The 13,179-nt window shown below is 39.2% G+C and overlaps 2 protein-coding genes across 4 annotated transcripts in view; one reads left to right on the top strand and one right to left on the bottom strand.

Moving 5' to 3' along the window:
* Positions 1-13,179, top strand: part of LOC309378999 (uncharacterized protein) — a gene marked incomplete at its 5' end in the record, with an annotated part of 437,816 nt that overhangs the window by 370,547 nt on the left and 54,090 nt on the right. The gene's annotated exons all lie outside the window — the stretch shown is intronic.
* Positions 1-13,179, bottom strand: part of ATG2B (autophagy related 2B) — a 47,143-nt gene that overhangs the window by 12,964 nt on the left and 21,000 nt on the right. For 2 of the 3 annotated variants that reach the window (XM_081908364.1, XM_081908365.1), the window contains exons 13-33: positions 12,621-12,716; positions 12,296-12,484; positions 11,278-11,551; positions 10,497-10,599; positions 9,529-9,724; positions 8,985-9,127; positions 8,059-8,210; positions 7,623-7,795; positions 7,258-7,408; positions 6,237-6,436; positions 6,064-6,144; positions 5,659-5,765; positions 5,410-5,502; positions 5,230-5,297; positions 4,646-4,722; positions 4,205-4,375; positions 3,904-4,045; positions 3,311-3,513; positions 1,966-2,192; positions 632-740; positions 45-239 (exon numbers count right to left, since the gene is read on the bottom strand). In XM_081908364.1, the coding sequence (XP_081764490.1) occupies positions 45-239; positions 632-740; positions 1,966-2,192; positions 3,311-3,513; positions 3,904-4,045; positions 4,205-4,375; positions 4,646-4,722; positions 5,230-5,297; positions 5,410-5,502; positions 5,659-5,765; positions 6,064-6,144; positions 6,237-6,436; positions 7,258-7,408; positions 7,623-7,795; positions 8,059-8,210; positions 8,985-9,127; positions 9,529-9,724; positions 10,497-10,599; positions 11,278-11,551; positions 12,296-12,484; positions 12,621-12,716 (3,150 nt within the window). The remainder of the gene's footprint in view (positions 1-44; positions 240-631; positions 741-1,965; positions 2,193-3,310; positions 3,514-3,903; positions 4,046-4,204; positions 4,376-4,645; positions 4,723-5,229; positions 5,298-5,409; positions 5,503-5,658; positions 5,766-6,063; positions 6,145-6,236; positions 6,437-7,257; positions 7,409-7,622; positions 7,796-8,058; positions 8,211-8,984; positions 9,128-9,528; positions 9,725-10,496; positions 10,600-11,277; positions 11,552-12,295; positions 12,485-12,620; positions 12,717-13,179) is intronic. The other variant, XM_081908366.1, reaches the window with a different exon arrangement.

Here is a 13,179-nt window from a genome sequence, read left to right as displayed (position 1 = left end):
AGCCCCATCATTTCCACATTTAGCAAGTTGTTACACGGCCTTACCATATTAGAATGTGCCTTCCTAGGCATCTCCTTACTGCAGTAGAGGTAGAGAAATTTATTCATCTGTGATGTAGCCAAGCGATCTCTGATCTCAAGATCTTGAACCACAAACACTTGACGAGACACGGGTTGCTCCAGCAGGTTGACCTCACACTCTGCTTCGCCAGATGGATATACCTCATGCTGGAATTTGACCTTATAACCAGGAAAGGCAAAAGGCAAGAAGTCTATTAAGACGCCCCCCCTGTAGCATTTGCGATGCTTCTTGATACAGAGTTGTCACTTATAAGTTCAGGTGGCTTCAGTGGCAAGGAGTGCCTGTTTCCAGCTGTGGCCCATTCACCAGCTATGGCCATTCCACTCTCTGCCCTTTCTAAGTTCAAAAGGTCCAAGTATATACTGCTATGGCTCACAAAAAGGTCCTTAGATTTTAGAGCCTGAGGAAAAGGTCACATTGCCTCTGTATTTTTGTAATGCTTCATATCCTATGCATGCCATGCCAAACAAATGGGCAAATACGGTCCCCATCAGTTGTAGAGAACTTCCCAGCAATAAAGAACAACTGTCGCCATTTCAGTTATTCTTACCTTACTTAACTGTATTTCCATCAAGAAATCTGGGTTCCTTCCTCTTCCACCACAGACTGTGTTGCGCCCATGCCTTGTTGGTGTGTGAGAAGGAGAGCTCTGAGGACTACTGGAATAGGAGAAAGGGTATTATTTTTCCATTTAAACTTTAAGTTTGGCTTGCAACAACTGTTTCAGTGCTCAACTGGTCATCTTTTGGTGCTGTATTACAGTGGTACCTCGGAAGTCAAACAGAATCCGTTCCGGAAGTCCGTTCAGCTTCTGAAATGTTCTGACTTCCAAAGCACGGCTTCTGATTGGCTGCAGGAAGCTCCTGCAGCCAATCGGAAGCCTTGGAAGCCCTGTCCGATATTCTGCTTCCAAAAGAAAAACTTCCTTTTTTATTGTTTGGGAGCCAGAACGTTCGACTCCCAAGGCGTTTGGGAGCCAAGGTGCGACTGTATTATTATAACTTTTATTCTCAGTGTATTCTCAACACTACTCTGACATTTTGTAAGGCGAGGATTTTTATAAATGTTTTTATAAATAGTAAACAAACTGAAGAGTAAAAAAAGAAAAGAAAATCAACTTGCTGCCACTGTTAACCAGACTGCATTTTCCTCTTCAAAAGAACTCAATAGACAAGCATTCTATAAGTATTAGGAAAATGTAAAGTGGCTTTTAAAAAAACCAAACCTTTCAGAATACACTCACTGAAAGTACATTGTCTCATTTTACCACCAACAATTAATCACATGCTTTAAGGGAATGCCAGGTAGGAAGAGAAAAAAACCCATGTTTGAGTGCATACTTTTAAGCTGCCATTTCCACTTGCAGGGGAAACTGAATGAGATGATGTCCTGACACATAAATAATATCCATTTTATTTATTACAATTATTAATATCCTGCTTTTAGGATACAAGTTCTCCCAAGACAGCATATAAGAAATCGTAAACCATGTTAGGGACGGGGGGATAATAAAAGCTGCAGTGAACGGTATCATTTTTAAAAAAATCCAGTTCCTCGCAGAACACCCTATCTGAAGGTGTGGAGGAGGGGAAAGTCTAGCTGGAATTAAGCTAAAGTGGGTCCCCCCCTTTATGCACTAGCCCAGTGTGTTTATATTCTGAAGACAAATGCATCTTTTTCCTATGTAAGAAGGTAACAAACAATTTTCTGCCATGTTTAAGAAGTGGAATGCAGAGAAAAGCAATGGACTATTCTGAGGAAAAGAAAATGAGAAAGGGCAAAACAACCCCTCACTTGGACACGGGGTTCAGTTTTATGTTTTGAAGACAAATGCATCTTTTCCCTATGGTATGAATTTAATAAACTAATACCAGAAGTACTTACATGTAACTCTTAGCTGGAGACGTAGGGGGTGCATTTCCAAAGTCCTTTCCCCCATAAAGGTGCCAAATGAGTGAGATTTCTTTCACAACGTAGCGCACCAAGGGGATAGGAAATCTCAATGGCCCTTTGTTTGTGTCTGCCTTCTTTACCGGCAGACTGAAATGGTTCTCTTTTATCAGGATCGCATCATCAACCATCGTTTTCACTACTGGCTCTTCTACTTTATCCTAAAAGGTTACAGGATATTAAGTGCATGCACATTAAATGCTATTTTTTTTTAAAAAAAAAATCATCCATTTGTTGTTGTTTTTCTGTGGCAAAACTATAAATATGGCTTGGCTCCGAGTTGTTAAGTTTACCGCAGGTTTGTAAATAGGCACTTGCCTGTGGCCAGTGGCAAGAAAGAACGGCCTTCAAAACAACCAATTTTGCTAATTAGAAGGTAAGGTAAAGGTACCCCTGCCCGTACGGGCCAGTCTTGACAGACTCTAGGGTTGTGCGCTCATCTCACTCTAGAGGCCGGGAGCCAGCGCTGTCCGCAGACATCTCCGGGTCACGTGGCCAGCGTGACAAGCTGCATCTGGCGAGCCAGCGCAGCACACGGAAACGCCGTTTACCTTCCCGCTGGTAAGCGGTCCCTATTTATCTACTTGCACCCGGGGGTGCTTTCGAACTGCTAGGTGGGCAGGAGCTGGGACCGAACGACGGGAGCACACCCAGCTGCCGGGATTCGAACCGCCGACCATGCGATCGGCAAGTCCTAGGCGCTGAGGTTTTACCCACAGCGCCATCCGCGTCCCATAATTAGAAGGTAGCTGGAGACTAACATAGGTAAAATTTGGGGGTGGCTAGCATTTTCTATTGATTTAGCTTGAGTCTGCTTTAATCAAACAGAAGGGCTCCTTTCTCTTGCCCTAAGATAACTTGTAATTCTAACATTAAAAATACTGAAAACAGCACTTCTAATGCATATATAACATATAGCAGCAGACTTCATGCTATATTTTGCACAACATGGTTAACTACCCATTTCTCTATATATACAGCATGCTGGAGTTATTGCCCAATTTGAGCAACTGCCTTTAAGGTCGTTTAGCAATTGCATTATCGTTCCAATTTTAGTATATGTGCTGCCGAAGCGAGAACTTAGCAATTGCATTATCAACCTGCTCTGCATGGATTTGTCATGTCACATTCCAAAAGGATGACCCAGTGAGAAGCTCTCCAGATCCAACACAGACTGTCTTCATGCAACAGTTGTTAACCAAATCAGTTAACCTATGAGTTTTAAAAGGTATTTCCCCCCCTCACATTAGATTTCTTATTAACACTAGGTTTTCCTTACAGAGACAACAGCTTTCGGTGCAAAAAGAATACAGAAGTCATCGTTTTCAGAAGGTACATCTCCTATCACTTCATTAATCATATGGGGAGTTAATGAAGCATAAGTAGGACTTGGCTCCTGAGAGAGGTTCCCACTTTCATCAGGAAACAGGAAGAGATCTGAGCAAGTTGGTGCTGGCGTTTGTGTCTTTTCATCCAAAACTCCTGGGAGAAGAGAAACAAGACATTTCTGTCAGGATTAAGCAGGTGAAGTACGAGCAGAAGGCATTTAACATAGGTTTGCCAGATTTCAAACAGTGAAAATCAGGACAGAAAAAGTTTTGCCCAAAGTTGCTCAGCTTTTTTGGGGGGGGGGGCAAATCTGCAAAAACCGTTTTTGAGCTACTTTTAGGGAAAATCGGGAAAAACAACACTGTTCACAGATTTTCATGGAAATATTTCTGATTTCCACCCAGACACTGCTAGAGATAGCAGTATTCCGCATAAGTCTGGGAAATTCCAGATGTATGGCAACCCTAATTTAACAGGATTCATTTGAAATACTGTATTTAAATGGCATCTCTTTAAAAACAGAAGAAACCTGGAAAGATCTACCATTCGCTTGTGGCTTAGAGAGGGAAGTAAATTGCTGGGTTTCAATCTCTTCCATAGCATCACTCATTAAATCCCGTAAAATCTGTTGGTCAGCTTCTGCCAGGATTGGACCTTGGGATGATGGCCGGCTAGAGAAATCTGCCTGGAAGATAAGAAATACACCAATCTAAACTTATAAAGGAAATACAGTGTAGTTCTTGATAAATATCTGTAGCTGTGATGCATGCTAACTTAGTTTGTTACAAGAGTGTTGTTTCTCAACTTAACAAAAGTGATCTAGACCAGTGATGCCTTTTCATACCTTAACATTTTGCTTGGTCGCTCCACAAGTATTCTCTATCTTCACAGGTGGATTCAGATCACCGTAACTTGCAATGTACTGGATAAGATTCATTAACGCAGCACAGGAATCTGAGCATGTTCTAATGTGGATCACATCACTGGAACAATGGAGTTCAAAACGCGGCTTACTCTAAACAGACAATAATTCAAAATCATTTCCGACACCAGCAGAAGATGCACTTTTCTTAAGTCAGTCCTGAATGTACGATCAAGGAACCAGACATATGTGTTTAGAAAATGACCCAGTATGTTTAAAAGCCAAAGACAATTTCAATCACACTTTTTTGAACAAGTATCTCAAAGTCCAAAGCTTTATTATACTATTACTTAAAAACACACACACGCTCCAAAACTTAAACCACACATAATTTAGCTTTTATATTTTAACTCAATTCCTTACTCTCTCTCCATCAGATCCAGGTTTCACCGCCCTTATAGTCAGTTCTAAGAGTCCCATGTCCATAACTCGAACATAATCTGAAGAAAACAAAATAATTATCTGCTAAACTCCTGAATTGCTGCTTACACCTCATATTTAAGACCTCAAATGCCCTCATGATGATGGATTGTTTTACGACTGAAACTCAAGCCCTTTCTAAACTTCAGAAAATGAGCAGACAGCGCCCCCACCCCAGCTATGATTATATCTGCTTTTTTTCGTCTTATGAATGGGAATGATTTTAGAATGACTATTTTGGTGGCCAATTTTGGCTTGTGCTTCCATGGACAACTTTACAGTTGTCCAGCAATAAATCCAGAATTTGGGATGCAGTTTGACTATTTTATTCTAATATGTTGACCATAACTAGACAGGAATCACATGCATGGGAAATTCAGAACGACAAAGCTTCTTTCCTCCATCATGCTACATCGGACAATCATGTCCAGCTCAGCTAACAGTTGCTTAACATAAAAGCACCTTTTAATATCCTTACTAGTTACTTGGAATTGTATGAATCCCTTTAAAAGCTGAAATGCACTTACCTCTTTGGAGGTTCACTGCAACATTACACTTGTCAGACAGATGCAAAGCAGCCTCATCCAAGATTATTCTATAACAAAAAGGATGTTTTTTAAAGGAATTACATTTGCCAACAATTTTGTAAGTGTTGAAAGAAATATAAATTAAATGTGGGATTTGTTAAAGTTCTTAACAAACTTTACCTGAGAGTAGAAGATGATTTATCCAGTGCCACACTACTTGAAATGCTAAATGTTTCAACGGTAAGAAGTGATCTAGTCGGCAAAAACAGAGGCCTACCCAAAAATAAAAATAAAAAATTATTTGAAACGTATTTGGAAAGCAAGTAGTTCAGAAATTTAAGTGACCATAAATAAACTTGACAAACTGAATATTAAAGCAACTGGTTCAGGACAACAGTTGACTTAAAACACTTTATTTGTTTAGCTTACCTATAATCCAGGGCACAACTCCAGAGATGGACGTGAAAAGTTGTAACAGAAGCTGGAGGATTATATCCCAACACAGGCTCATCAGAAATGTTCAAAAAATACAAAATCTACAATTACAAAAGTGTAAAGATAGGCCCACTGTATTCTAATCAAGTAAGGTAACATCAGCTGTCACTGAAATATTTTGCAGACTATATAAAAAGGAGAAGCGATGGATAATATATTTATTGTAAAAGCATATTTTACTCAGAAGGATGGGGATTCCCAGTTATACAGGACTGAGCCACACAAAGCAAGCTTACGGGAACTCCAATACTCAGTAGGAATACTCTAAGTTCGAACATACACCCCCCCCTCCAGAATGATCTCCAGATAGACCATAGAACATTTAGCAAATTAACATACCTGTTCATGCCAGCTTAAACCTGAAGGAAGTACTCTGTGTTGAAGAGTGGCTCCTCTTAGTCCAGCAGCAACTAAAAACTCCTACAAAAACAAGTTCATCCAAAGTATTCATGTAAATACTTTCAGAGCATATACAGATATAGATATATAGATATTAATTTCTAAATACAAACCTTTGTATTGGTCTCCAACTTATTTGATTGTATCTTAACTGCAACAGACAACATGCTTAAGCAGTCCACTCCCACACCATCTGAGGAAGCCCTACTGAGACCTTCTTCTTCCGAAAAGTAAATAGTAGGTTCTAACCAATGGGGTGGCGTTGCACTTGGGAGCCTTACTTCAGATGGACAAACAACGCCATCCACCACGCCTGCAGAAAGACGGCTTTGTGGTTAGATGGTCCTTCAAAGACATTTTGAATTGAGATACAAAAAAAATCCACATATTTTACTCTAAAACTTGCTAACATCTGGCTGATGCTCTAAACACCCAAACTTCGTTAAGTAAAACTGCAGGGAAGATTTCTAAAATCTTATCAATCGTCAGCAATTTCTTCTGTTATGTATATTGACAAACAGAAATACTATACTTATTTTAAAAACAGAACAATGCATTTTGGAGTAGTTCTCTTCTAGGAAAGGCGGCCTTCAGAAATACCTGCAAACATCCAACACAACTTTCTTAATGTACAAATAGAAGGTTTCGCAACCATAGGTGTACTTAGAAAAAAACTTTCTATATGTCAGCTCTGAATTGGTTGTTATTAGCAATTCACCCTCCTGTGTTTCACATAAGCACCATGACTAGCTCCTTAGACATATTATGAGTACATTTCTTTCCATATGCTTACGGAATGCAGTTGTGGTGGATAAATTGGACTGCAGCAGACTTACATTTGTAAAGAAGTAATAATTCCCAATTTGGATTCATATATTTGTAAGGGGGGGGGGGAACTGAAAGGCAAGTGCTCTTGAATATTTAATCAAATCAAATCAAATCAAAATTATTTGAGGAACATATATTGGAAGGAGTTGCTTCTCACTGATCTTCAAACTGTAAGGCCCACAAACCCTAGCTGTCAAGGTTTTGTATAACTTGCTAGATGACAATCACTCATTTTCTCCCTTACTCAACCCCTTACCTTTTTATAGCTTGGAACACAAACATTATTTCTACACTGACATTTCATACCTTGATGATATAAGCTGAGGCTACTGGAATGGAGACAGATGTAATGCTGGTCTTCAAAGCCTTCGTACTTTGTCACACAGAACAGCGACCCACTACTGAACTCAAACCAAAATTCCCCATGTTTGTCTTCACATACACTCCCATCGTCCTGCTGGAGAAAGAATCAGAGAATTATAGGTTGTCTGAAAAGATTCCTCTGCTTAGTCCACACTTTATCTGAAGCAATCCCATCCTTTAAAACAAAAACCAACATCATCCTTAACATACTATGAATGATCAACGTGCTACCAGGTGGTTTATGCAGTCTAGTCAAAATAACAAGTCTAGTCAAGCTATTATGGGTTCTCTCACCCTAGATGTCATACCTTGACATCAGTGAATATTGACACTAATCCATGGTTAATGTTCAAAAGAACTGACAGAAAACTCTGCGTGTTTCTGTTCTGGGATTCAGTTTTTTTCTTTCTCCGGGAACAGTAGTTTGGATCAACGGTGGAAAAATATTGGAGTGTTTCTTCCTCAGACCCACTATCATCATCTACAAAAGGCAAAGCAAAAAACAAGTGAATCTTTAACCATGCATAATAAACAGCTTATCATAGAAAGTGAAACCACATTTTAAAAAAAATAAGGATGCTAAAAAATAAGCAGATTTTAAATTTTCCTTCAGAAACAGTAAGTAACACCTTTATGTATAGTTTCTCCCTCTATCAATTCAGTAGCTTCAGCTGTATTAGAGATACACTTGGACTTTTATATGCTTAAACATAATAATTTTGTAAGATGTTTATAGTATATTACCATAGTGAATAGTAGATTTGAACTGACTGTCTTTACTGAATGTGTTGATCAGTTGGCTGGCCACTGAAAGTCCAACACCGTAAGAAATATTTTCAAATGTTTCTACAGGAGATGGAGCTGTGGGTTCCCACAGTAATAAATCATTACTGATCCTAGAAAGGGGGGAGGAATACAGGCATATATTAATTTGAACCTGGAAGAACTTGAACAAAGGCAGATCTGTGATCTGGAAAAATGAACTGATAATGGGTTTATTTTATTTAACTTAACGAAATGTATATAATGCTTGATTACAGTAAAGCACCTAAGTGGTTTACAAGCAATATTTAAATTACTGATGCGAAGCTGAAAACAAATACTTAAAAACATTTAAGAGAGAATAAAAAGTAAGAGGAAAAGATTGAAGCACATCAGCTACTATGTATCTGGATGGGCTTGCCTAAGCAAAAATGTCTTAAGCAGGCACCCAAAAGACTACATTGAAAGCACCTGCCTGATGTCAACAGGCTGGGCAGACTAGAATACAGTCAAATCTTGGTTCTTGAATGGCTCCCTTTTGAAACGTTTTGGCTCCCGAATGCCGAAAACCCGGAAGTAAATGATCCGCTTTTCAAACATTTTTCAGAACCCGAACACCCGACGTGGCTTCTGCTCGAGTGCAAGAAGCTCTTGCAACCAATCAGAAGCCGCGCCTCGATTGTCAAAGGTTTCGGAAGTCAAGTGGTCTTTGGAACAGGCATTTTGTGGAACCTGTAAAGGGGCTAGTGGTGATCCTAGCCCAAAGCAGGAAAGGGAAGTGAGAGGTGGCATAAGCTGTAGGGTGGAAGTGGTGGAAAGAGCTTTCCCCTGCCTTCTGCTCAAAAAAGGCCTCCTCTGGATCCAAATAATGGGTCACGCAAACCATGAAAGCTTGTGCTTATACTTACCGATTATATAGCTTTTCATAAAACGTCTTGTTTGGGAATGTTAAATACACATTTGGTAACATGAGCTCCAGTACATAATGAGAATTGCTGATTGCTTTATCCTGAAACTCAGTCATCTCCAGTGCGTCTCCTGGCATCACCATCTAGAAATAAAAACATCATCTCAGGTATAATCTGTGGTTATTATTAGCCTTCCTCAAACGTGTCTCAGTGCAATGTACAAAATGCAATGACAGAGCAACTAAAAACAACACAGGAAATAACAACAGAGTAAAGAACAACATATTACTTCATATTGTTTTTAAAGTATTTTAAAAACTTTAATAAATATTTATAAAATAAAATAAAAACATATTGTTTTTAGATGCTCATGTAAGTTACACAGGCATGCCTTGGGGAAATGGTTTGCAATGATTTGTTGAGACCATACCCACTAACCAAACAGCGCAAGTTGAGCAATTTACGATGGCCAATTATTTGCTGAAACTGAATACAGCAACTGGAAGGGAAAAAAATGCCATACAGATAAGCCCTTTGTGCTTACTTCTTCATTCTCAAACATGACTCGACGAGAGGAAAAGGGAGATGGCTTTGGTCTTCTAAGATCACACACATCCTTCAGGGAGTGAGATCCTCCTTCTTCCTCTTCTTGAAAATGACCATCAACCTCCTCTTCATCTTCAGGAGCTATCCTTTCCAGAATGGAGTGCACAGCCAGTGGGTTTATTTTAAGTACAATCCTAATAGTCAAATAAGAGGAGGAAACTGTGACTAATTCCAGAAACAGTTACACGTTTTGTGGTAATGAAAAGGTTCTCATAAAAGTTTCTACAGCTATTTCCGACACACACAAAATCTATTTCCATGTTATATAAATGTACTTCCCCTAAGTAGGCGGAATACGTGTCAAGCATGAATTGTTTTTCAGCTTTCTGCAGTTCCAAACCCTGTGTATTAAGAGTGAGGAAGACCAGTCTCCTGGGCAGCACTGAAACACTAGAAGTGACTATATAACTGATATTAAGAAACTGGACATTCTTATAATGGTGGAAATAAGAGTACCTTTAGTAACCCTTAGTCCTACAGTAGAAAGAGACAAGCATGGGTTTATGCTGGATTAATAAAACCTCCTCCTGAGTGTTCTCATTTTATCTCAGACATTAAATATATTTTCCAAATGAGACCCACACTGTCGTCTTTTCATTATAGTTCTGTTATTTCTGCTGTTTTGCTAAATACTGTCAAAAATAGTTTTTAAATGTCTACATATTATAGATGTTTTTAGTAGTGGTTATGATGGCCTTGGGTCTATGGAAGAGCAAGAGTGGTCATATTCAGGCCATAATCATTGATGGGGGGAAAACACCATTCCAACATCAAGAGTACTTAATTACCAGACCAACACAACCTAGATTTGATTTAACTCTGATCTAAACAGTTACAGTTTTTTCAGCAGCAGCACATCAGAAGCGGTTAGGATTTACACAGAGAACAAATAGTATTTTGTTTTACCGTGGCCAGTCAAAGTTGTCTGATGAGATCATCTCTCCAACTACACCACTGGAAACTTGAAAAAATTGTACAGCTGATTCCTCTTTGCCTTCTTCAAATGATGCTATGGTGAAATCGGAAAAGATTATGTTGTGGCTGCCTAGGACTAACTGCATAGCCATTTAATCATGAAGAGATTAGCCTCTTCATTTAGCAGTGACACAAAATCAGCCTTGAAACAATTTTTCCTTTTCCATCACAAAGAATGGAAAAGTAGCTCCTTGTTAGCTCTGAAAATAATTTAGATAGTGAACTCCCCCGGCATCAAAAGAGAATTGCAAACTACTATGATTACTGAAAACCAAATATCTCTAATTATCATGTAACAGTTGTGTCTCAAATGCCAAAGATTTATTGGGCTTTGTCTAAAGTTGCAAAAAAGAAGTAACAAGTGAATTTCCCTGTAATCTCATATGCTATATATATGAAAACTGTCTTCCTTTCCATTCTCTCCGAAGAAAACCTGCATATTCCTATAATAATAGAAACTGGAACAATAAATAAGTATCATCTTACTAATAGGTCCCTCATATTGCCCAGGAACAACGTAGCTACAACCAGGATTTTGGGTGGGTAGGTGCAACAGTACTAAGTGGTGCTGAGTACCAGCAACCCTTTTTTCACTTCCCATGCCAGCCATTTTGTGCTGGCATCCACTGCACTTTTATCAATATATGGCACCTCAAACGAAAAGCACTGGCTACAACCATCTATTGCAACCAAGAGAAATCCCTTCGCTTACCAGTTAGCTCTTTAAAAGTGAGCTCTAATTTAACTTGCTCTGGAGTTGGTCCTCCTGTAAACTCGGTTTTGAGTTCCATATCTGCAAATTCTAAATGAAGAATTTCTTTCTGAAGCGATTTCTTGAACCAAGGTCCTCGTTCTGGGTCTGACCGCAGGTCAGGAATTGGGAAGCGAACTGAGAGCTTCAAAGCTGGTGCAGTCACTTGTACCGACATTTTGCAATTTGCAGGAGTACGGGAATCGTCCAGGAAAACTTCAGCAAATGCCTTGTGCTGAAACAATTGCAAAATAAGGGGAGGGCAAACAAATATTTTTAGAACAATTCTGAGGGGCAAAAAACACAACTTAAGGGGCAACACCCAATGTCACATGAACACCCCCTTCCAAATTTTCTTTGGAGCACACACACGAAACTTTCTGGAGTGGATTTTGGAGGTGTGCAGGGAAAGGAAGAATCTATTCCGGCAATGGTGTCCATTCTGCTGGCTAACAGACACAGCTGAATTTCACATCCCACAAGATTTTGGATTACCTCCCACCTTCAAGAGAAGCTTTGATGGGGATTCAAGCATGGCAGTCAAAAGCAGTTATGTCCACAGTCCATTGCATAACAGCAAACATGTACAATTTAGTCGAAATTATAGAAAGTCAGAGACATTTTGAATGCTTCATTGTACATTTCAAGCATTCCTAACAGTGTTTGTTGTTTAATGTGGAAGCATTGGCTAAAGTCAATTAACAAAGGTCTAAGCCAAATAGCTGTTCTACTGCAAAAAATGGTTCATCATAGATCAAATACCACTGGTATAACTTTTTTTCCATCTTGCCTCCCTAAACTTTTCAATGAAGTTCACACACTGAGTTGCAATTAATCAACTTCTGAGTGGGACAAAACCTTGCACTGTAAAATTATTTATTAAATTATTTACATGGAAGTGTGAACCTGACAGATACAAGCTGCCACATGCCATCTTGTCATTTTCCTTTTATCAGTGATAAAATTACAATTACTTTACCAGGCTAATGTGTTTGTTGTAGGAGGTGTACATGTGTGAGGCCATCATCTCCACTGTGGTTAACTTCTGTGGCTGAAGCAGTGAATTTAGTCTGTCCACAATGCTGATATCTAATTCACAGAAAGCTGGACTCAACTTGATTTGTAAATCTGCTTTCTGGGGGACAGAGCTCAATCTCCCTTGGCTCCCCTGTCACAAAAAAGTAAAATAAATAGTCAGTGGCAAAATACAGAATTTTCTACAGAGCTACATACACACAACTTGGATTATAGATTTCAATTGTTTTTATTCAAAAGATAAGAGGAAATAATATTTTCTAATCTACCTGAGGCCCTCTGTTATCCGAGTGCTTGTAATGGAGCTGAAGGCAGGAGAGAGGGTGCAGCTTGTTCCCTTGTCTTTCAGAGTTAAACATTAGCAGCTATAGCAAAATAAAAGGCAGTGGTGAAATGCAAGTATATTTCACAAGTAATTAAAATCCCTGCATTGTAGGGGGTTGGATTAGATGACCCTCAGGGTCCCTTCCAACTCTACAATTCTACGGAAAGCAAATACACTGATTAGGGAGGAAGACAAAATTATCTACTAGAAGATCACCTCATTCAATTTGTTTCTCTACCAGATGATCTGCTGTGGTCTAATCCATTACAGACCTTTGGTATTTTTTGACATTTTATGAGTCATCTAGAGAAACTTGCAGTGACACAACAATTCTATTGCCAAGATGCCATCTCTCTTTACACTACAAGCTGGATGTGTAAAGAGAAAATATGGAGCTTTGGGAAATTTACAAGACAAAGGAGAAGTAGTCCAGCAGAACCAGGGGTCTTCTTATCATGCTCTGGTCAGTGATGTCAAGAGCGTCCAGGAAGGGATGGAGTAAT

The sequence above is a fragment of the Podarcis melisellensis genome (assembly GCF_964234715.1).
Source record: "Podarcis melisellensis genome assembly, chromosome: 1".
In the NCBI taxonomy this organism is placed as follows: Eukaryota; Metazoa; Chordata; class Lepidosauria; order Squamata; family Lacertidae; genus Podarcis; species Podarcis melisellensis.
This window is presented reverse-complemented; position numbering and strand designations above follow the sequence as displayed.